General features: G+C 37.5%; 1 protein-coding gene across 3 annotated transcripts in view; it reads right to left on the reverse strand.

Annotated features, from left to right (window-relative positions):
* Positions 1-24,668, reverse strand: part of PUM3 (pumilio RNA binding family member 3) — a 37,624-nt gene that overhangs the window by 4,904 nt on the left and 8,052 nt on the right. For all 3 annotated transcript variants that reach the window (XM_066368066.1, XM_066368068.1, XM_066368067.1), the window contains exons 4-16: positions 23,808-23,943; positions 22,749-22,824; positions 19,508-19,601; positions 19,188-19,254; positions 18,025-18,199; positions 16,962-17,065; positions 15,935-16,013; positions 13,478-13,576; positions 12,569-12,622; positions 9,952-10,032; positions 4,969-5,111; positions 4,153-4,375; positions 1,931-2,018 (exon numbers count right to left, since the gene is read on the reverse strand). In XM_066368066.1, the coding sequence (XP_066224163.1) occupies positions 1,931-2,018; positions 4,153-4,375; positions 4,969-5,111; positions 9,952-10,032; positions 12,569-12,622; positions 13,478-13,576; positions 15,935-16,013; positions 16,962-17,065; positions 18,025-18,199; positions 19,188-19,254; positions 19,508-19,601; positions 22,749-22,824; positions 23,808-23,943 (1,419 nt within the window). The remainder of the gene's footprint in view (positions 1-1,930; positions 2,019-4,152; positions 4,376-4,968; positions 5,112-9,951; positions 10,033-12,568; positions 12,623-13,477; positions 13,577-15,934; positions 16,014-16,961; positions 17,066-18,024; positions 18,200-19,187; positions 19,255-19,507; positions 19,602-22,748; positions 22,825-23,807; positions 23,944-24,668) is intronic.

Below are 24,668 nucleotides of genomic sequence, written 5' to 3' on the forward strand. Positions count from 1 at the left end.
GCCCGCCATGAAAGCTGGAATGCCCACTAGTGGACTGTAGGGACCAGGTTGACTACCACTGGTTTAAAGGAAGCAGCTGATCCCTATAGCCATTTTCTGCATACCTGAAAGGTATTAGTCATCATTCTCTGTACCTGAATCCATGCTCTGCTAATTTAACCCAGGCTCTGATAATTTGCTTGATGAGTAAAGAAACGAAAAATATGATGAGGTTGCAGAGATCTGGGCTTTTAGTCCTTGAGTCTGGGAGTCTCCTGTACCCATCTTTTCTTTGTTGTGCCTTGAGTGTTTTTTATTAATTCCTGCAGCACCTTCCTTTCATGCACACCCTTTGCCAAGCTGGTCTTGGCATAAGACTAAACCATGAAAGAACATCTACTTTGTTCTCTTAAAACAGAACCCACCATGTTGTAAGGAAGCCCAAGCAGCCTAGAGAGATCCCAGAATTGAGACTGCTGGCCTCAGCCATTGTCAGCATTGTGAAAGTGGACACTCTGGGTCCCCAAACCTTTCACACAGGGGGCCAGTTCGCTGTCCCTCAGACCATTGGAGGGCTGCCACATACAGTGCTCCTCTCACTGACCACCAATGAAAGAAGTGCCCCTTCTGGAAGTGCGGCAGGGGGCCGCATGCGGCGGGCCGTAGTTTGGGGACACCTGTCTAGCCCCTAGCTGAGCAACACTCTGAGCAGAGAAGAAAAAAGCTCCACCAAACCCTGATCAAATGATTACTGTTTTGAAAACTACTGTTCTGAGGTAATTTGCTACACAGCAACAGATAACCAAGACAGCTAGTGACACTCATTTGGTGCCACATGAAAATGACCAACACTTGAGGCCCAACCAGGCATATTTTAGGGCTGTCAAGGCATTTTAATTAAGAAGAAGAAAAATCACAAGGAAATTCCTGGACTTTAAAAAGTACATCAAACAAACTTTCTGACAAACTCAGCTCAAATGCGTACCAACTTTTTAAGGATGAGAAAGATGATTCAATATATTGGTTTTTTTCTTTCAAAATGTAGATGCTTTCTCTTCTACAAAAAAATTCAGTGATAAATAGCTCCAAGTCTTTATTCTTAAAGGTAGAGTGAGAATATAGCTCTACTGCTATACTGACTGCTTTACTAGCCACTGGAAATGCAACTTGCCAAAAGACAGAAATCCATAATCTATCACTTTTTTTCCAGATACAGTAATAGAAAACCCAAACTATTCAAGTGGCAGAAATCTCTTTAGTGGCTAAAATACCAGATGGAGCTGAATTTAGTAAGAGGAGGTCGGTTACATACAGGGAATGGTATGCAACTTTTCAATCGGATAAAAGGTGCTGCTCTCCTCTTGAGAGATGAGTTTCTACAGAGCAGCCATAAGATTTATGAAAAAACAGTAAGCACCAAGGACTGGCTTGCTCTTTGGTCACATGCATTTCAGTGCAAATAGGCACCAGTTCACAATTCTCTGATAGGAGTAATTTTCTTCTGCTTATCCCTTCCTCAACACTAGAGTTAAATATGACTTGCAATGGAATAATGATACTCACAAATGGCCCCCTACCTACTGTTCTGATCTCACCATCCTCAAGGAACAGAATGGCACTTTAGAAAACTGACCAGGCCCAGTCAGAATTCCGAAGTAGCAAATAAATAAATAAATAAATAAATAAATAAATAAATAAATAAGAAAAAAGAGGAATGAGAGTGGAGGAGGGTAGAAAAAAGAAAAAAAAATTAAAGAATTCTAGGACACAAATTTCTAGCGTTTCTCTAAGCAATACTTGCAACCACTAAATCACTCTTACTCACAAACATTATTTCTGAACACTCAGTGAACTTCATCTGAACTGGAATGACTAACACAGGGTTCAGCGATACCTGGAATTACTGAAATTTCACATAGGCTACTACAAAAGGTTGAGTTTAACAACCTACCTTCTCTTCCGTTTTCTTTCATCTTTTTATCTTGCTCTATTAGCCACTTCAGAACAAGATGTCCTGCAGGATGTTCTGCAATGTGAAGCTATGAGGAGTCAAGAACATAGTAATTTATAAATTTATAAGCTGTTTTCATCCACGCCTTGACTTAAAATTCATTCTACAACACCACATACAGATAAGGGCACAGCTAAGTTGAAAGTTCCACGTGGCTTAAGAAATCTTTATCTAGAATTACCATTATATCTGGAGGAACCAGAGATTTACTCTAATCCCCAGACTAATACGGAGACAGTTATTCAAGATGCCACTGCCACTTAGACCTAGTTTAGGCATGCTTTCATGAGTTTCAGTTTAAAAAGCACCACCACATTCATCTTAAAATCATGCTCACCACTTTTCAGATTGCGATATGCAGTTCTGAGATACAAACACACCCATGGGAAAGGACACTATAGCAGAAACACTAAAATCTAATGCTGAATGTTTATATACATGTGACTATATACAGACATTATCTGATAAGCAGGCCAAAAAATAACTCTTTAGCTCAATCTTATTCCTTTCTAAATGCCACATCATTGTTCCCACAGTACCTAGGATCTCTCCTTATCAAGCATGAGAGACACCTAGCTCAACTTCTTTAAAAGAAAACTTTCATTATGCATGCAGCTTCCTGATTTGTTAATAGGATCTGCTTTACAAGAGCAGGGGCCAGGGCTTCTCTAAGATCCACAGCCCATTTCTCTTAATTTGTGGGTCAGAAAACAGTAGGCTCCCAATACTGTTGGGTGGCGCAGTGGATAGAGCATTGACCTGGGATGCTGAGGACCCAGCCTCAAAATCCCGAGGTCGCTGGCTTGAGTGTGAGATTATAGACAAGACCCCAAGGTCACTGGCTTGAGCAAGGGGTCACTCGCTCTGCTGGAGCCCCTCAATCAGGGCACATATGAGAAAGCAATCAATGAAAAACTAAGGCGCTGCAACAAAGAACTGATCCTTCTCATTTTTCTCCCTTCCTGTCTGTCTGCCTCCAACCACTCACTTAAAAAAAAAGAAAAAAAAAACAGGTACCCAATACACATCAGTTTGTCAGGCGCTAAAAAGGGCCCTGCCTGATCTGGCTTCTGCCTTCCTCTTCCCTTTGCTAAGTGATTTCCAACCCCTCGAGCCTCTGTTCTCACACAAGCTAAACAGCTTCCTTCCTTCAGGTTGCTCCAAATGCTCTTCCTTCTGCCTAGACTCTTCTTCTTACCATTCTTCACTGAGCTAATAGTCCTTTGGGTCTCAGTTTAGCATTCATTGCCTCAGGGAAGCCTTCTTGGGAATAGAATGGCTCTCACTCTTATATAATTACCATATATAAGAGCATGTATCTCAATAAGAAATGATTTTTTGGAAATGATTATTTCACCAAAATGGTAAGCTTCCCGGTGGAGGGGAGCGGAGGGCAGTGCTGACCCAAAAGTCTAGCACATTATCAGGTACACAAATGAATAAACTTAAAATGAAGGGCAGAATAACCTAAGACAAAATATAGGAAGGACCTATCAGAGAGAGCAAAGACTTTTTATATTTTATTATTTTTTAAAGATAGTAACTAAGAGGAGTAGCAGGAGAAGACAAACTTTTCTTTTTTTAATTGATTTTAGAGAGAGAAGAAGGGAGGAAGAGACAGAAACCTTGCTCTGTTTCTGTGTGTGCCTGACTGGGGATCAGACCCTCAACTTTGCATACTGGGACGATGCTCTCCAATCAAGCTATCCAGCTAGGGCAAGAGTTCTACTTTAACAAGGGGACTAGGGAAGAAATCACAGAGGATTCTAGGGATCCTGAAGGATGAGTAAGGCTTTCTTCATGGAAAGCAAGGAACAAAAAGATATGGGCAACACTTGAGAGTGAGAGAAGCAGGTAGAAATGCAGAGAGGTTCCAAAGTCCACATCAAATTCAAAATAGAATTAAGAGCACAGAATATACTAGGAAGACAGTGTGGGGCCAATCATGGACAACAGAGAGGCACATTAAGAGGACTTTTTTACTCATGGAGTCACTGCAAGACAGTGTTGAAAGAGCACTGTGTTTGAATTCAATTTTCAAATGTTCTGCTGGTACGCAGTGAGTTAATAATCACTGGAATCCTCTTCGCAGCAATGTTCTCAGTGATTGGCGTTTCTGCAGGCACTGCAGCTTTCCTGCCTGTCTTACACCAGCACATTACCTCCCCATCCTTGCCACCAGGATGCAGTTCTGCTGCTGCCAAGCTGGCGACGGCGTTCATGGCAGGCTGCACGTCTCCGATGGCAGCTCCCAGAATGGCAGACACCAGCACGCACGCAGACTTATCCAGCACCAGCTCTCGCGCGTGCCCTTGGAGGTAGCTCAACAAGGCTGGAGAGATGGCTTCCAGGAGCTCGCGGCGACGGGTCTCTGTATCTTTCTTACTGTTGGAACGGGTTGAATGAGAATTAAGGTAAGATAGATGGCAAAGGATATATGGTGATGTAAAGGCTTATAACAAACAGTCTGTGTCCCAGGCTACGGTTAACGTATCATTCTGTTATGCATGTACCTAAATGATTTGAGGGTGGGGTATCTGTCTTTCATGTGTGTCCCCAGGATACATATGACTAGTGCCCAGGACAGAACAAGTACTCAATAAGTGGAAGCTTGCTTTATGTAATGAAAAAACCAAAACAATCCAAAATCAACAACAAAATATCTCATAAGACAACACTATTTTATGGACTTTTCTCTAGAGCACTTTATCATGTATCAGTAGCTCCAAATTAAAGCAAAACCAAAACAAGTCACACACCTATGTGCCTACTTTGTGCAAGATGGCCACAGGCAATGATGCTTTTATTTCCTTTTCAAGATAAAAACAACCAAAGGCTCGAAAATGGAATTGACTTTCTCAGTTTGAGAGAGGGAACATGAGAAGGGTGTGCATGCATGAGCAGATTTCTGAAAGCACACGCTACTGAAAATTAATAAACCAGAGGACAAAGGGCACAAACCACTCCATTGTTCTTACCTGTATGCATTTCCGTCTCCTTTCTGCAGAACTTCAATGATTTCTCGTACTGTATGTGCAGGGTCTCTGGGGCTTAGAAGATACAACAGGATCTTCCTTCCATATTTGTCATTTACTATGTTAGGTAAGGAACTAATAATTTCCTGTAAAAGTGTAGGAACAAAAAAATGAATCTGCATGCTTAAAGGATGCTTGTATCTGAATGGCAACGAAGGACACACACTTAACTATTGTAATGCTGGTGGTTGAGGCCAGGCGGGTTCACTGAATTCAGGCAGACGGAGAGGAACTGCGGAGCCTGAAAGCGTTGGGCCATAGAGATGTACTGAAGGCTCGCAAATAAGCAAAAAAGGAAAAGAGCCAATAAACATAGGACAACCTGCTTTCCGCAGTGAAGGACAAGGGAGCAGGAAAACTGCACCTCACGGTGGTGGGAAAGCGATCTGGGAGAATCGCCACTGAGGGAAAGCCCCATCGCCTTACATAGCCTATCCACACAGGGCGCTGCCACGTGCTCACGCTCCAATCAGGCAAAGTGCTTGCAGCCAGTAAACCAGCGAGCATGCCTAACACAGCTGCTTTCCCCAACAAAATGGAAAATGTGGAACTAGTTCTGAAATCGTCTCTTTAAAGCACAGAAATTTACACTTATAACACAGAATGGGTTTTCTACTGTGACTAGCATTACTGAAAAATCCATTCATACAACTGACCAAGTTCAAGATTTAAAAAAATATATAAAGTTGTTATTTCCATTCACTATATAACTGATATTTCTTAAGCCACCATTACTACGAACATCACTTGCTGGGGTCGCTAAGCAGATCAGCTGATTTGCAGCTACACTTAAATGCAGCATCAGCAGAGAAGAACATTCTTATTAGAATTTCTCCACTGAGATGTATGTGAAGGGAGATAAAGAAACCCTGTTAAATAGAACAAGTGGGTGAAGGCTTTTAAAGTAGGTTGCTTATTCGTGGCACATGAAGGCTATTTAGTATGGCACAGAAAACAAAAGGGGGGGAAGTGAAACAGATGCAGAAAGACTCCATAGAGCAGTTACAATCACTATACTCTATGACAATTTCAATCAGCTTCCCCAAGAGCAGTAACTTCCTTTCCTAGTTGTATGAATAAAGAACAAAGGCAATTGTCATCCCTACCCTAATTAAGCTCCTGTGAAATTTTCTGATGTTTTCAAAGACAGAAAATCCAGTTTAAAAATTCCTTTGATCTTAATAGAGAATACAGGACAGAAACACCATCAGTTATTTCCTCCCTCTAACATTCCTATTTCATGCAACAAACCTAGTAAGAGATTCAAAACCGATGTATTTTGGAGCATCAGAGATTCTTCAATACTGGATAGGCCCATAGAAAGAATTCAGTCCAATCACACAGGCTTACAGATCAGGAACCGAGAAAGAGGAGAGGTGACTTTGCCAGAGGATGAAGAGTATTTGTGGCAGGACTCTGACTAGTCCTGGTCCCTGATTCCAGCTCTAGTCTCTTTCAAAGACATACAATCTCTCCTAGGAAAATGAATTCACTATGAGAGGTAACATTCAGATCTGCCATTCTCTTAAATGTCTATTACAGTGAGATCAGTAATTTTAGTGCACGGAACCAAGCTAAAAATTAAGTCAGTCATCATTTCTCCAATGAAGACATAAAAATGGCCAACAGAGATATGAAAGACATTACAAAGGGGAATGCAAATCAAAACTACAATGCAATACCACCACACACCTGTCAGAATGTTATTATCAACAAGACAGATAACAAGTGTTAGAGAGATTGTGGAGAAAAAGGAACCCTAATTCACTGCTAGTGGGAATATAAACTAGAACAGCCACTATGGAAAACAGCATGGTGGCTCCTCAAAAAATTAAGGATAGTTATCATATAAACCAGCAATCCCTCTTCTGGGTATCCACCTGAAAAATTTGAAAACATTTCTTTGTAAAGATATATGTTCACTGTAGCACTATTCACAGTGGCCAATACATGGAAATAACTGAAGTGTGCTTCAATATAAAGACATTACACACACACACACACACACACACACACACACACACACACACACACTGTGGATACTACTCAGCCATAAGAAAAGAAGAAATGCTACCATTTAGGACAATATGGATCGATCTTGAGAGTGTCATGTTAGCAAAGTACATCAGATGGAAAAAGTCAAGAACCAACCATATGATTTCAGTCATATGTGGGATATAAAACTAAAACTCATAGACATGGACAACAATGTGGTGGTTAGCAGAGTTAACTGATAACTAAGTCAGTTATCAACCATTGTACATGATACAGCAAAATTCATGAACCCAAGGTTGATGATGCAACTCTAGATTTGACACATTTCTCTTTTTAAAATCCCAAGCTTCCCTCATTTTCTTGCACAAAAGTATATTGTGCTTCCTACAACTAATAACAATAGCTAACAGTTAAGTGCGTACTAGGAAACAGAACCTATGCTGAGAGCAGTATGTCCATCATCTTAAATACTCTTCACATCATGATGACGTTGGTAGTATAGCTTACTTTCATTTTACAGGTAAGAAGCCCAAGGTTTAAACAAGTGACTTAAAGCAAATAAGTAAAGGTCACTCACCCAGGACATGATTTCCTCTTTCCATGACTGTAAACTCCACTGTGCTCTTCTACAGAGTTTTGAAGAAGTTTAAGGTTATGTATACAGATTTCCCCATACTACATTAAGGTTTCCAGAGAATAGGTGCAATAGGATCTAACCATCTGTGGGGCAGCTGTGTTAGGCTTGCTCGCAGGGTTACCAGCTGCAAGCGCTTTGCCTGATTGATACTTGAGTGCATGGCTGCGCCACATGTGCATGGCCTATATACAGCTATAGGGTGCTTGCTCTCGAGAGAGATGGGGGATTGAGGATGCACGGATTGCCTGCCCGCCACTGTGAGGGGCCATTTTGCTTTCTTGGGTATTCTTACAAAGAACTGTACACTGCAACAGGTTTCTGGTAGATGGGTGGGGAAAATGCAAGGGCAATTAGCACTCCAGAATTTTATCACTAGCTACATAGTTTAATGATACCCAGAACCTGCTGAGCTTGTCAGTTACAGGCAAGAGAGGAAATCAGGACATTTCTAGGAAAGCTGCTCTAAGAATGAGAAAGTCATTAGGAATGTTGGTTAAGTAGTGGCAGGAATCACACTGATAAGTATAAGGGAATTAAAACTGTAAAAGTTGGACAAATCTTTGAAAAAATATCTAGCAGATAAATTATGGCAAATCTTATGGCAAACCCTGAAGGTAGTATGGTTTCTCTTGAAATCTATTTGGAACAGTCATGCAAATTTTAGTTGTCCTGAAAATATTAAACAAAAGCTAACTTCAAATAGCCCAGTCTGTTTCCATTCTCACGAGACAACTTTATTCATTAGCAAAATCAATGGCCTCACATCACTGTCACCAGAATGAAAAACAATCATTACTGATTGGAGTCAAAAGGGTAATAGAGTCACAAGGAACATGTCAAAATACTCAGTTTGTGACATGGAAGTCTTGCCAAATTGTTTCTTCCCACAATTTTGCTCCAAAGGAAGTCATTACAATCTTAAAATAGTCAAGGGGAGAGTTGGAAAATGACAGCAAGGGCATGAGAAATTCACGCTCACTGGGACCTACAATTGGCATCCGAGGAAAATCTCCTTTCCCTCTAAGAGCTGATATTTATTTTCTCCTACACGCAGCTCAACTAGTCCAGACAGGCTACAGAGAGGCCACAGCACCACCACATGCCAACAGGTAAAGTCTCTTTCTGAACCTCCACCTGCTTCTCTCTGCAGATGGTGTAAAATAAGTTCTTGTCACTAAGATTTCTCCAAATCCATGCCTATCAAACAGAAATGTTTGTGTCATTTTCAGATAAATATGTTTATACAGATTATGTGGTTTTAAAAAATGTTTCCAAGTTTTGATGCTACAACCAATGTTGCAATTTCTTAACCCTACCTACCCCTGAAACCTTTATTACATACCCAACACTACCTGCACATTAGAAATAAAAGGAAGGAGAGGAACACAGATTCAGAAGTCAACCATTATAGAATGAAGGAAATGATTTCAGAATGCAGTTTTTATTTAGAGAAGTTCTTTCAAGAAGACAGCGCAGTTTTTCTGAAGGCAAATTTAGGGTTAAATAAGTTGCATTCAATTATTACTTTATGGTCATCATACCAGGCTAGAAGAAATAGCTGAAATGTAAAAACCTAGCATTTTCATTTTATTAATAATTAAAAAAAATATTTATTGATTTTAGTGCAGAAGTGGGGGAGAGAAAGACACACAGAGAGAGACAGACAGTGACATCAGTCTGCTCCTGTATGTGCCCTGACCGGGGATCAAATCAGCACCTCTGTACTTTGGGATGATGCACTAACCAACTGAGGTACCTGGCTAGGTCATTTTAGTAATAATTTTTAATCCGACTCTACAAAAACTTTCATAAAAGCTCTAAGAAGTATCACAGTTGAGTGAGTTGTATCAGTTTTCCTTCTCCAGCTCAATCTAGGACAGAGGTATTAATGAGCTGGAGAACTGAGTAGAGGTAATTTTTCCAAAGAGAAAGGGCATAGATATCCTCTGCCTGGATACCAGTGCTGGAATAATTAAAGAGTTACTATGTCAACAAATTTCTAATTAAATCTAAGTACTGCATTGCTAATTTTTCATTTAATATATTATACAATCTAAAAAGGCATCTTATCCTAATTTAACCATTCTTTTACATATTTAAAACAATACTATTAATAACATTATAAGATTATGGTTTACACAGAAATACATCAAACCCAAAATAGACCTGAGTCAATAACAAAATATTGTCAAGGTGGATACTTCGAAGTCTTTACACATGTATGTACAAAATAACACAAACCCACGAATGATATATTAATTTAACTTAAATTCAAAACCAAGAGAATTACTTACTGATATGATTATTTGCTTCATAAGCTTCGTATCATCAATACAATCAAATGCCGCCAGTAAAACCAAATGGGAGTACTGGCCCTGTAAGAATCAAAGCCAGAAACAGTTAAAAAAAATGTCTAGCTTCTCCCCTTTTATTCCACCCATGGGGGGAAAAACTGACTTAAAGAGAAAGAGAGACAAACAAAAAAGTACATTCTTTAATATCAAAGAGCCCAGACTCATTTTTTTTTTTATCTAATGAGGTTGTATCTTTCCAAAAAAAAAGAGTACAGAATGGCTTTAACCCACATGAAATAATGCTCATTAATTAAGGGCAATAATTAAAATAATAAAATACAGGTACTGCCTGACCTGTGGTGGCGCAGTGGATAAAGCATCAACCTAGAAATGCTGAGGTGGCCGGTTCGAAACCCTGGGCTTGCCTGGTCAAGGCACATATGGGAGTTGATGCTTCCAGCTCCTCCCCACCTTCTCTCTCTGTCTCTCTCTCCTCTCTGTCTCCCTCTCTGTCTCTCTCTCTCTCCCTTTCTCTCTCCTCTCTAAAATGAATAAATAAAAAAATAAATAAATAAATAAATAAAATACAGATACTATTTTCCACCTATTCTACGGGCAGAAGTGAAAACCATTGATAATATATTAATTTGGCAAAGGTCTGAAGAAAAGCACACACGCTTTTATGTCACTATTAGAATGTAAAGTAGTTCAACTTTTTTGAAGGGCAACTGACAACATCAAACAAACTAAAAATCCATGTACCTCCCGATCCAGCAATGCTAGTTCTGAGTTTATTCATAGAGATGCTATGCACAAAGGACATGCACTGGAATACTATTTGAAATAAAAAACTAGAAACTATCCAAGTGTCCAATAGTAGGGACTGCTTAAATAAATTATAAAAGTCATATAATGAAATATTATGAAGTCATCAGAAAAAGTGAGGCAGACAGATACATACATACTAAAATAAAATGACCCAAGATAAGTGAAGGAAACAAGGCAGAAACTAATGTGCACAGAGAACACAAGCACTGGTGCCGGATTTTCTAATTCCTACCCCCAGAAACAGACCCAAGTACAAAACATCTTTGGGTGAATACAAAAGTAGCTGATACAGAATTTAAGTGAGAAATAGATAATTCTATGATTATAGTTAAAGATTTTAACAGGCTTCTCTCAGCAACAGATAGAATTAAAAACAATGATAATAAACCAGTAAAGACTTTGATCTGAACATTATCAATCACCTTGATCTGATTGACATTTACAGAGTACTATACCCTGTAACTCCACAAAATACATTCTTTTCAAGATACTAAGGTAGACTACACATTAGGCCATAATTCTTTATAAATTGAAAAGAATTGAAATAACAGAGTATGTCAAGAAAACCCCAATATTTGGAAATTAAACACTTCTAAATAACCCACAAACCAAATCCACGGGTTGTTTTAATTTATCTCCCCCCTTTAGAAGCAACTCCTTGTGATAAAAAATATACTGCATTGTTAATTTCTTGTTACCATCACAGTGCCTTGCAGCTTCTCAAAAAAATATTTTTGTTGTAACTAAACATTAAAATTAAAACAATTTATTTTTATTACTTAAAGGTCTTTTACTATTAATACCTTTTAAAACTTTCCAACATCCTATTTTTATTCAGTTCTATTTTAAAATACTCAAATTTAAATGTTATACAAAAAGACTTACTTAATAACTGAATAACGAATCATAAAATATTCTCATACTCTGGAAACAACTCACTAGAGTTTGTTATAGAAGTTAGCTGCTTTATAAGTGGTTTTGTACTCTCTTCCTGGTCTCCAACCCTACAGAAGACAACAGGTATGTATACAATCACACAGCAGATGTGTTTGAATCAGTACTGTATTTACCATATTAAGTATTCACCAGATGCTAGTTCTCATTAGATTTTTCACAGAAAAAAGTTGTTGCTATCACTAACTTTAGCTCACCAGTAAATGAGTTATAAAATGTAACACACAAAATAACTAAAAAAATTTTATATTGTTTACTACTATATATACAGTGTGGGCCAAAAGAAGGTTCGTAGTTGTGAATATACAAAAGTTTATTCTTGTATTTTTATTATTGTGTTATTTTCTACATGAACAACTGCAAACCTACTTCTCCTGCACCCTGCATTCTAGAACTACTATGGAAAACTATTTAGTATTTAAATACATAGAAATACTATTTTTTGAGGTTATTATTGCCTCAGAAATACTGTGTATCTTCTAATTTCACTAGGAAAGCTGCTACAGCATCTCCTAAGGATTACAAAAAACTTTAGTTACAATTTATTCTAGGCAGTAACTTCAATGTTTAATAATATGATTGAACAAATTCATTAAATAGGATAGTAAATATCAGGTCTTTGAAAAATATAAAAATGGAAAATTGTCACTATACAATGTTAAATAAATAAGGAAAAATCTCATTTCATGTAAATTTTATATATAAAATTCATGCATATGCATAAAAGATTATAATAAGGCAATGAATTAATTTCTTGGTAATTTTCTCAATTTTCTATAATAGACATTTTATTTTATTAAACATGATTAAGATTATGTAGTTTTATTATACTTACATTAGCCACCTTTTCGACATAAGTCTTCAGTGTTTTCACAATCACTTTCCTGTCCTTAAAAAAGAAAAACTGTCTCAACTTTTAGTTATAGTGTCAAGGTATTTCATAGGCAAACATTTTATAATACTATATTGAATTGTCACTGGAGTGGCATACTTTTCATTAGTAAAAATAGTTATGCAGCCAGAACAAAAAGTTGCAGTATATTAGCACTTTCAGAGCTACAAGAATCTTAAGACTTGTATGTGATAATCCATTCAGACATAAATATGGACCCATAAAATCATCAGTTGCAAGGCAACCTAATGAAATGGCCTTTTACAGTGAGAATTGAGATCCCTCTTCCAATGTCTAAACTGTCTTCAAATATATAATCTATGGCATTCAATACATACTTGTTAAATAGAAATTAAATTTGTATTAATTAAGAAGTGCACAAAGTACAACTGTCTTTTAAAAGCAGTTATACTAATCAAAGAAATGAGAATCAGTTCTGTAAAACTTCTATAATTTATGTGACCTTATCCCTGTTCCCTTAAGTACTTAACACCCATAAGAACAAATGTATAAGTATGCACTATCTCCTGCCTCTGCTTCCTCCCCCATTAAGATCATTAAATAAGGAATCAAAGAGCCCCACAGATACCAAAGCTTCTGTAAATGTGAGCATAACATATATAGTTGTTTTTATTTGCTTGACAGGTCCCTTCTCAAATAATGACAACTGAGAGTCTTTATACTTTAATGAAAACTCCAGCAGAGAAGAAACACAAGGCCCAAAGAAGGCCAATTCCTGTGAGGGCCAGAGTCACAACTTTGCAAAGATAACCAGATGTTTATGCACAACAGGGTTAAGACAGGGGAGACAGAAAGTCTAAGGAAAGGCAAGTCAAGCCCTGACACTCTTACCTTGGGTGTCCCGTGCCACAGGCAGTGCATGGCCACTCTGGCGCCATCATGTGTGTGTGCCAGGTACACCACCGCTTCACGGATGGCTTCGATCATTTCCTAGAGAACAAATGCCATCAGGGCTTTGGTTTATTCTTTCATTCTGTCTTTAAAAAAATCTGTCTACTGGGGAGCAGTTTAGTGCAGAGAATAAAAAAGACTATAGGTAGCAAACAATTTAATTTTTCATTTTGTAGAGAAGCACACAAACATCTTTACAGGAACATTCTTTTCCATCAAGAGCGGCAAATACTTCTGGAAAGCAATTTCTATTAAAATACCTGTCTATTTTATAAAATATGTCTATATTAAAGGCAATGTCTACTCAAAGAATATACATGCATAGAATATTCTAAAATGACTTTTCAAGAAAAAGGAGGCTAGCTAGGAGGGCACTATGGTAAGAAGGTAACAGAAAAGCCAAATAAACTAAACAAAATGCTATGTCCTAAAAAAGACATGTATATAATGAGAACCAAAACACTAATTTTGGCTGAAAAAGTCCTTTTTGGCTTATCACCAAATTACAATACTTCCAGAAATAACATTAATAATTCACCATAAAAAACAAAACAAAATGGCACTTCCCTAATAAAATGAATATATAAGATTAGGCCCATACCATCAGCAACCTTAGTAAAAACTCAATCTTTAATTATCTTTCATTTCTTTTTTCTTTTTTTTTCTAAATGAGAGGAGGAGAGATAGAGAGACAGACTCCCACATGCACCCTGACCAGGATCCACCCAGCAACCAGAGTCTGGCGCCAATGCTCTCTGCCCATCAGGACCCATGCCTGCAACCAAGCTATTTTTAGCATCTGAGGATCCATGGAGCCATCCTGAGTGTTCATGGCCAGTTCAATCGAACCAATTAAGCCATGGCTGTGGGAAGGGAGGAGGGTGGAGGGATGGGAAGAAAAAGGAAGAGAGAGGAGAGAGGAGAGAGGAGAGCGGGGTGGGGGAGAAGCAGATGGTTGCTTCTCCTGTGTGATCTAACTGGGAATTGAACTGGGGACATCCACACACCAGGCCAATGCTCTATGACTGAGCCAATCAGCCAGGGCCTAATTGTTAATTTCTTACAAAGTAGTTTAGCTTATTTTTAATCTTTATTCTTCACTGTTAATGAATTTCTAAATTACATTTTGGAAGTCTAGCATATAGATGTAAATGACTTCTGGCAGTTTACAACTGCAGGGCCCCATTTTAGTTCATTCCCAATTTAAAAATCTGTATTAAATAAATAAGTACAAGGTCTCCTGCCAGGATAAAGGCCTGTGCCTATTTTCATCAATAAAGAACAAGCAATTTCACCCATAAATATTTTACACTCCTTACCAGAATGGATCTCAACAACAGTGCTTTCAATTTTATGTACCTAACTTACAAATTTCTTCAAAGCTATCCAGTTGGAGAGTTATATACATACTCCAATTATGCTTCCATTACCCTCAAAGGTTTAAGTCTCTCTTATGAAAATGCCCTCAGGGCCAGAAAAAATTTTTCCTCATTACTTTATATTCACACTAGGTTCTCAAAGATTTTTTGTGCTATTACTAAAACACATTTAAAACTGAATACAAAAATGTTTCACCACTGAATATATTAAAATGATCATTTTCCAGTTCTGAAAATACAGTGCTGCCTCAGTAAATCTAGATACTGTGCTCTGCAGGACAGGGAGAGATGTCCCCAAACGGGAAGCAGCAGCTGCTGCCGTCACTGAACTCAAGCTTGGTGGGTGGCTCTTCTCGGAAAAGTATTTTGTATGCCAATTTTAAGAGGGTCAAAATTCCTATGAATGTTTAGTCTGGCATATTTGTTAAGAATTCAGTGTTATTATTTTAGTCATCCCTTATTAGAATGAGTACTAGTGGACAATGAGCTCACTGTATAATGAGGCAAGCAAAGTCCAGGGGATAGATGATGAATTCTCACTTGTAGTCCCATCAGTGACTTGAGAAGGGCAGTGCAATCTACCTTCAACCTCTGTTCCTTTCCTCCTATCATATAAGGTCCAATGTGTCATGGTCCATGTAGTTTAACATAAGTGTCCTCTAACCTTTCAACACCAACATAACTTTTTGTATTGGCTCAGGTGAATTTCAAACTACATACCTGAATGCTGAATATCCCACCATTTGTTAGCTGATTTTTAGATTCAGTTTGCTAGAGGATATGCTAGATGATAATTAAAATATAAAAAGTCAATGAAGTTGATAAAACTATGTCAATTCTGTATTCTGGTAAAAATCTAAATGCAGTTAGCAGGCTTGTTCAAAGAAAGTTTAGTGTATTCTCTAAATAAAGAACTCTCTAAAACTTCTAAAAGATAACATATAGCAAAGCAGTGTTTTACATATTAACATGGCTCTTCTTCTGTGTTTTGGTTTAAAAACTAAAACAAAGAACTTACTGATCTTAGCTTTGGGGGTGCATAGGTAAAAAAGTCCAAGAATACTTTATGGACCAATGAGTGTTTAATCACAGCTTCCCTGAAAACAGAAAAAGGGGAAAACAAAATGTGTCAGATGTGATGCTACAGTAACACAGACATAGTAACCTCGTCCTAAAATAATCAAATCAAGTGAACTGGTTTTAGCAAATATAATTTATCAAAGGACTGACTGTATCATTCAGCAATATTAAAATTAAAATAACTTTAGACTACACAAATATTTTAGTGCCTACCATCTATCACCAAAACCAGGGTACAAATTTCTAGTATTTAATCAGCAAAATGAAATCATTCAAAATACACTCTCTTAAATAAGGACATCAATATTTTTTACCCAACAATGAACATATGATTAGAAATCTATATGTGGACCTATTTTAATAGCTATTTTCTTTTTGTCAAGCATCTTTCACAATGCTTCTGTTTCATAAAATAATTTTAGCCAAGTTAAACCCAGAGTAGATCAAGATAGTATCAGCAACAGCAACACCTAATTGACCCGAGCTTCCTAATGTGATACGTGATGAATTCAGTGTGCGGTGGGGGCCAATTAGGTACCAAAGATTTCAAGTTCCTCGTCTAAGCAGATGGCAGAAACATGTTGCTTTACAGGCACAGCACTGTTCTGTGTTTTGGAAATATCAACCCATCTAATCTTCATAAAACTCTATGAAATAAGTACAATTATTATCTCAGTTTTATAGATATGGAAACTGAGGCACAGAGAGGTTAACATGCCCAAGGTCACAGTTAGTGATTAAGGGGGACACCAGGATTCCCGCCCAGGCCATCTGATCTGAGGCTACACCTTAACCACTCCACCATGGTCCAAATGGCAACGTCACATGCTCACTTTCTAGGTGTTCCAATCCAACTGAAATACATTATATTTGAAAAACTATGCACCCTTTCTATACAAGGGTTACACAAAACTTTGCTCCTTCAAACACTATTTGTTAAGAAAAAACAAAAACAGCTTTCTTACTTTTGGGCCATTGGTGTTAAAATCTGTTTAATTTCATCCATGATAAGCTCTAATTTTTCTGGCTGTACCTCTAGTACTTTGTCCAGAGTTGGGTGATCTGCTGACTGCAACAGAAGAAAAATCAAATCTTTCTAAATTTAATCAAGTTTCTTCAGCATCATACAAAGAGAATCACAGTCATTTCAAATAAAATCATTTTCAGACTTCCTATATTCATATAACAAAAGCCCTGCTACTGATACATTCATGGAGTAATTCTGATTATCTGATTCTCAGTATATATGCCCACCAATGTACTGAATGAGCCACACTAAACAGCCAACCAACTCGAGCAGCCCACAGGAACTAGACTAGCATAAGCAAGAGTCAGTTCTCAAATCTTTGCCAACATGTTTTGTACTTACCTGCATATTCCTATCGTGAATGTTAGGAAAGAAACAAAGCACTAAACCCAGGCACTGAACCTGGCTAGTAGAAGCAGCCCAGGAATTAATCCACATCCTTGGAGATAAATGTGGGCATTTACATCCCAAGTTCTGAAATACATCCTTTAAATGTCCTAGTCCCGTTACTGGCCTTTCCAGACACAATCCCTGTACTATATCACAGGATGAGTCTTCCTACTCCCCTTTCTTTCTAGGTACAACCTGGAGAAGGGTAATCCACAGACGTGAAGACAAGGCGTTAACAGGGCGTCCAATGCACCTCTGCCAGAGCTGGTCAGGGGGTGGATGCAGAGCCACACTGACTGTAAAGCGTCCTCTGCCTTGGTCTACCTGACTGCAGAAATGGAAGTACTGGAGCAGTACACAGAGCACTTGGGAGGGAGTAACAAAAGTAGTTTGATTCAAAGGGATTTAAAAATAGTGCTCTGGGTGAAAGAGGAAGTATCATCATTTGCTTACTATACCAAGAGACAAAATAATCCATGAGAAAAAGGGTCCTTAAAAGACCATCTCTTAGAGGACCAGCCCAAGTAAAAATACATTCTGAAAACAGGGCCTCAGAAGTAGTAACACACAGAAAAAGTAAAAACGTCAGAAAAAATGCCTTGAAATGTTACCTTGTAAAGCTGAAACGTGTTCCCATAGAGCTCCTCTGTCAACATGTTCCTCTGCTCCAAAATGGCTCTGTCATTGTACGCGTACTCCACAATGGCCGATGCCTCCGCGTGTCTGAGCATCTTCCTCACGTGGCCTTTGAAACTTCTTATTATCTCTGCAATCTGTGGTTTACTCCTAACCCAAGGCGATAATGGGAAAAGATAAGTGATAGAAGAAGAAAGCTGGGTGATGACAAAACATAACCTGTCACCAACATAATTCCCGAGACCAACGGGGCGGGGGCTACCAGTGAAATGTTTATGAAAAATAAGATCAAACTGACTTGTATTTCTACCTCAAGCTTCCTAAGTTACTCAGTAGCTGAAACCTGGCTCTGCTTACCAGCTGCAAGACCTAGAACAAGTTATTTAACATCTGTGCCAGTTTCTTCACTCATAAAATAGAAAGAACGACGCTGATGTGAGAAGGAAATGAGTTAAGATGTACTGAGAACTGTGGCCAGCTCGTCAAAAGTGCTCGATAAATGTCAGTTTCCATTAAATTGCTCTGCTTGAAAAATTAAAGAAGGAGAAAAGGAGAAGGTAAAAGTCAAAGCTGCATGGAAATATGAATAAAACATATTCTAAGGATGCTCTTTTAAAACAAGACTTAATCATAAGTATTTATATTACAACCTAAAATCAAGCAGCTCATAATTATAGTCAGGAATAGTTTTTAAAAATTTTGTCAACTATACTTTTTTGCTGCTGATTAGCATATTTTGGCACCTTATTACACTCAAAAAGAGAAATCAAGACAAGTATCAATTCCACCTAAAACAGGAAATCCTCCCATCTTGACATTTCCTGACCCTCTGATTCTCCGTGTCTACTCACCTGCCCCTCCAACCCTCCACCCTTTAAATACTAATAACTAATTACAGTTAGTTATCCTACTCTTCTAGGGCTTCAGGATATACTCCTCAGAATGACAAAGGCAGTACAGTACCACTGTTTTATTTTACCTTCAATTAAATTTTAAGACTACACTCCCTAAAAACACTACAAGCATCCTTTGAGGACAACTATTTGGATCACAGACTTTTGAGTGACATCTGCCCAAAATCAGTATTCACACCATTAAAAAACTAGTAAAAATATATTTTATAAATAAAACAACTCACCCATACATAAGAAATTTCTTAACAACATTTCTGGAATATTTAGCTTTACTTAATTCAACCAAATCATCTGAAAAACAAAATACATTACAGTGATTACTTAGCAACAAAGGAAAGAACTAAGTAACTGCATAATCCTGGAAATATATACAAACAACTAGCTCTCTGTCTCAGGCAAAGAACAAATATAAACAAAAAAGGCCCTACAGAGGACACTGCTTTCCCACAGCAGAATTATTTTCCAGGATAGTCTTAGGTATTTAAAGAGAAAACAAGTGACCTCTTAAAATGATTACAATTAATCTTCAAAATAGAAGACATACCTCGCAGTTCTTCGAAGGCCTGCTTTCTCTGTTCTTCGTTGCCATACTGAATGTAACACTGGATCACACGAGTCGAATCATGTGCAAATGCAATCTGTAGGAGTGACAATTTGGGCCTTTAGACTAATTCTCTCTGATATTTAGGTTTCTGCCATATTATTTATGTTCTATTGCTATCTCTTTCAGAATTCCTTGTTAGAAAAAAGGTAGAGCCTTCATGAATAAAATTAAATCTAGGTTACCTGGGAGTAGAAATACTTGTTTTAATTGTTCAAAATGGCATTCTTTGGTTTTGCTGCCTACAATATGGCACTGAGACAAGGACAGATTTAACCATTTTGCCAGATTCCTATCATGATTAATTAAAACCAAAAATCAAACTAAATCTGTCTAATGATTATATACACTATATTTCTCATTTCTCTGAGTTACTTCCCCTACAAGGGGAATTTTCCAATTCAAAAATACTATTATTCTGGCAACCAAAAGTATAGATATAAGATAGATCTAATAAAGGCTTGCTGTATAAGTAAATGAATCTACACCTTAGCAATTATAAGTCAATCCCTCAATTTCTCACATTTTTATTATGATTCCCTGAACATATATCCAATTAAGAGTCCTAAAAATTTGTTGTATCTCAAATCTGATCCCATCACCCATCTGTCCCTCACAACCACTGGATCAATTAAGTCCTAAATGAAGGAGTTGGTGATTAATTTTCTGTAACAAGAACCACGAACAGTAAGGCATGCAAAATTATTTTTTACTATGCTATATAGTACCAGTCTAGTTGCCTTTCCTACCTTCATTCTTCCCTCCCTTTCCTTCCTATCTTTTTTTTTTATTATTATTAGAGAGAGACAGAGAGCAACATCAATGTGTTGTTCCATTCATTTATGCATTCCCTGGTTGATTTCTGTATGTGCACTGACTGTGGACTGAACCTGCAACCTTGGTATATTAGAACGATACTCTAACCAACTTAACTACCCAGGCAGGGCCTACCCGTCTCCTTTTATTTTACTTTTTATACTGAGAGACGAGGAAGCAGAGACAGACTCCCACATGCACCCCGACCAGATTCCACCTGGCAAGCCCCCTACCCAGCAATGCTCTGCCCATTTGGGGACGCTGCTTTGTTGCTCAGCAACTGAGCTATTTTAGCACCTGAGGCAAGGCCATGGAGCCATCCTCAGTGCCTGAGGCCAACTTGCTCAAGCCAAGCCATGGCGGGAGGGGAAGAGAGAAAGGGGAAGGGTGGAGAAGCAAATGGTTGCTTCTCCTGTGTGCCCCGATTGAGAACTGAACCCAGGATTCCACACACTGGGCCAATGCTCTACCGCTGAGCCAACTGGCCAGGGCTTTACCTGTCTACTTTAATAGTGCTTATTATTTCTTGCTTAGCCTGTCTTTAAAATTTTTTAATTCCAACAAATCAGAAGGTAGAATCACACTCATCGGAGTAACAGATTTCAGAAGAATTTCCTTACGGGATATTTATATAGACATTTATTAAAACTAAAACACTACTTTTTTTAAAAAAAAAAATAAGGCTGTTTTTGTATATACATATATTGACTTCTTACAATATCAATATACCTTTTTTCCCCATGTGTAAGATGTACCTTTTCCTGAAAAATTTGGGGTCTAAAAACTGGGTGCATCTTATACAGAAGTTGTAGATTTTTTTACTTGCATTTCCCACTTTTTTGCACTTGTTTTTGTGCTCATTGTTGAAGACAGTGATCAGTGATTCGTCATCAGACATTGATGAGAACAAGCTAATTTGTGGGAGTTCTGACAGTGATGAGGAGTTGTATGAATTTTATGATGAATAAAACTTGAGTTCAATAACTTTATGTAATATATTTATTTTCAAATTTTGGGCCCCAAAATTAAGGTGTGTCTTATACATGGGAGCGTCTTATACATGGGAAATATAGTACATGCTTTAAATATAGTTTTCTCCTTTAGACCTCAAAGTAATCTTAAGAGTGAGCTGTTGTTATTCCCACTTTACAGATGAGAAAATAAGTTTTAGTAGAAGTTAGGGAGCCTGCTATCCTTTGTGAGCCTGGGAATGAACATTAACTTGTCTGAGTCCCAGAGGTACAAAATGTCTAACAGTGATAACAACCTAAGGTAAAGGAGGCAACACATACGTTAGTTAGCACAACTACTAGCACACAGTAAATAATAAATTTTCATTGTTGAAAGGCACAGATAATGTTAAGCAGCAGAGTGATTAGAACACCAGATTTAAACACCGGACTAACTCCCACGTCCACAGGCATGAAATAATGATTAAAGGTAACGGGAAAAGATCTTGAGTGTAAACAGAAGATAACAGACTCCTAGAACAAAGGAACAATTCTGTTCTAAGAAGATCTTGCTGGATGTGTAAGAAAGCAGGAGCTGGGAACTTTGCTATTGAAGACATTCCTTTGAACTGCAATGCAGCCTGTTAGACCCTATGTATGTGGTTTGTCAAATGCTGCCCCTCCAGAGTCCCCAAAGCTATTGAGTAGGTTGCCTTACACATGAACAGTGAACAGTCACTAAGTATTTATCCAAATACGTATGAGTCATTAGAAGTTTATTATAAAACAGGACTAATCAGCAACAATAAAAATTACTTCAGAACTCCTAAATCTATTATATTTTAAAGATCCTGCATGTTGTCTGACCTGTGGTGGCACAGTGGATAAAGTGTCAACCTGGAATGCTGACGTCATCAGTTTGAACCCTGGGCTTTCCCGGTCACGGCACACAAGAGAAGCAAGTTTAAGTTGATGCTTCCTGCTCCTCCCTCTTACCTTTCTCTCTCTGCTCTCTAAAAATCAAAAAACTTAAAAAAAAAAAAGAAATCTTGTATGTTTGTAAAAGCATGGAAGAAAAGATGTAATCATGTTTGCATCACATACAAAAATATATGCAGTCCAGAGCAAGACATTTAAATACATAGTACTGAACTAATAAATTCCTCAAGACCACTTTGAAGAACACTGGTTTATCTTAAGTTTATTATTTTAAGATGACATAAATACTTGACAGTCTTTTTACAATTTCCCAGCAATAAGTTTTCTTATTATTAAACTCTTTATTTAGTTGATATTTAAAATTTTTTGGCCAAATACACTTAAACCAATAATTTCACTTGTCATCTATCAGCTACCCTTTACTGAGAGTAAGTCAATTTCAACTGTTAAAACTGCAACTGTAAGTATGCCCTACTCACAGTTTTAATTTTTCCTTGAATCAACTTCTGCAAATCACTCATCAACTTCACTCTTTTTTCTTTGTCACAGTCTTTTCTATAAAAGAGAATAAAAGGAGGAAACATAGCTTAAGTAAAGACATTATTTTAAACATGCAAAACTAAAGTGTTTCAGCGTTATATTCACTCAGTTATGTGTGATTTTCTCTTTAAAAGCGGCAAAGCTTTTGACATTAAAATTACTATTCCAGAGCAGCCAAAGAAAATAAATTTTCTCAAAGGCAGAAACTCATCTCACAAGGTATAATTACATGCATCAATCTAAATCTTAACAGCTAGAACTTCAAAAGTAAAGAAAATAATAAAACAAGCACAGTATATCAAATACTTAAGTAGCTCTAAACCTAACCAATATGAAATTGTCCCTCATTTTCTCAGACTTCTTTCAGGAAGAACCTCAAATCCAATTTCACTCTCATACATTTTCATAAACATATCTAACACCATTCTAATGATTCCTCACATTTCTGCAATGTGCAGATATCCAACTACTGATGCCTCTCTGCCGGAGTGTTAGAGGAATACTCTCTAAATATTCCAAGTGTTAATAAGGCATTTCAGTTATAACGGACAGGGGTCGGGAACCTTTTTGGCTGAGAGAGCCATGAACGCCACATATTTTAAAATGCAATTCCATGAGAGCCATACAATGACTCGTGTACATTACGCATTATCCAATAAAAATTTGGTGTTGTCCTGGAGGACAGCTGTGATTGGCTCCAGCTACCCACAACCATGAACATGAGCGGCATGAAATGAATGGATTATAATACATGAGAATATTTTATATTGCATGAAATGAATGGATTATAATACATGAGAATATTTTATATTTTTAACGTTATTATTTTTTTATTAAGGTTTGTCTGCGAGCCAGATGCAGCCATCAAAAGAGCCACATCTGGCTCGCAAGCCATAGGTTCCCGACCCCTGTGTTAGGACATCTCACTATTTACAAGGCACACTGTTACTCCTCCATCAGCTCAAAGAGACGAATAAGATACCACTGAGGAGCATTACCTTCTTAAGATCTCCCAAATCTGCTTTGCCCGAACAACAATGTCATAGTTGGTTCTATCACTGAGTTGTCTGCTTTGCTTCAGTTCTTTCTTCTTCTTTTTGAAATCATCCCATCTTGGTTTCTTGGCTGCTGATTCTAGTCATTATAGAAAGTATTTCCAATTACATTTAGCATTCTGAGTGCCAAACACAAGAACAAATCAGGGATGTAGAACAATTGCTGATTAGATCTACATATACTCAATGGGGAAACTAGAAGGCGGAAAATATCATTCTCTATAAACTTATACTTTACTTCATTTCTGAGCATTTATACATTTTAAATTTGATTAAAACTAACCATTTATTCACTCAACAGATATTTTTTGATCTTAAGATACCTACTGAGAAAAAAAAGAAAACTGAAAGAATGATAAAGCAATTCAAAACTTGTATCTTTTTCAATTATAAAATAATATTCTACTTTAGAACATTAAGTTCATTGGACTTTAGGTATAATCAGTGAGGAAAACAAATTAATCCAAATTAATTAGTCCTAGTTAATTAGTCCAAATTAAAACAGGAAAAACAATGTATAAAAAATTCACTATTCTGAATGATGTTATTTAAGTCATTTAATTCTTACAACAATTCTAATGTACTATATTTTTCCTTGTACAAGATGATTTCTGGGGTAGATACAGAAAAGAAGGACTGTAAAATCTTACTTAGATATAGAATCTAAAAATGTCAAATACATTGAAGCAGAGAGTAGAACACTGGTTTATCAGGGCAAGTAGGTGGGAAAATGGAAAGATGCTGATCAAAGGGTACAAAGTCACAGCTGCATAGGATGAGTAAGTCTAGAGATAATGTACAGCG

Source organism: Saccopteryx leptura, chromosome 2, assembly GCF_036850995.1.
Source record: "Saccopteryx leptura isolate mSacLep1 chromosome 2, mSacLep1_pri_phased_curated, whole genome shotgun sequence".
In the NCBI taxonomy this organism is placed as follows: Eukaryota; Metazoa; Chordata; class Mammalia; order Chiroptera; family Emballonuridae; genus Saccopteryx; species Saccopteryx leptura.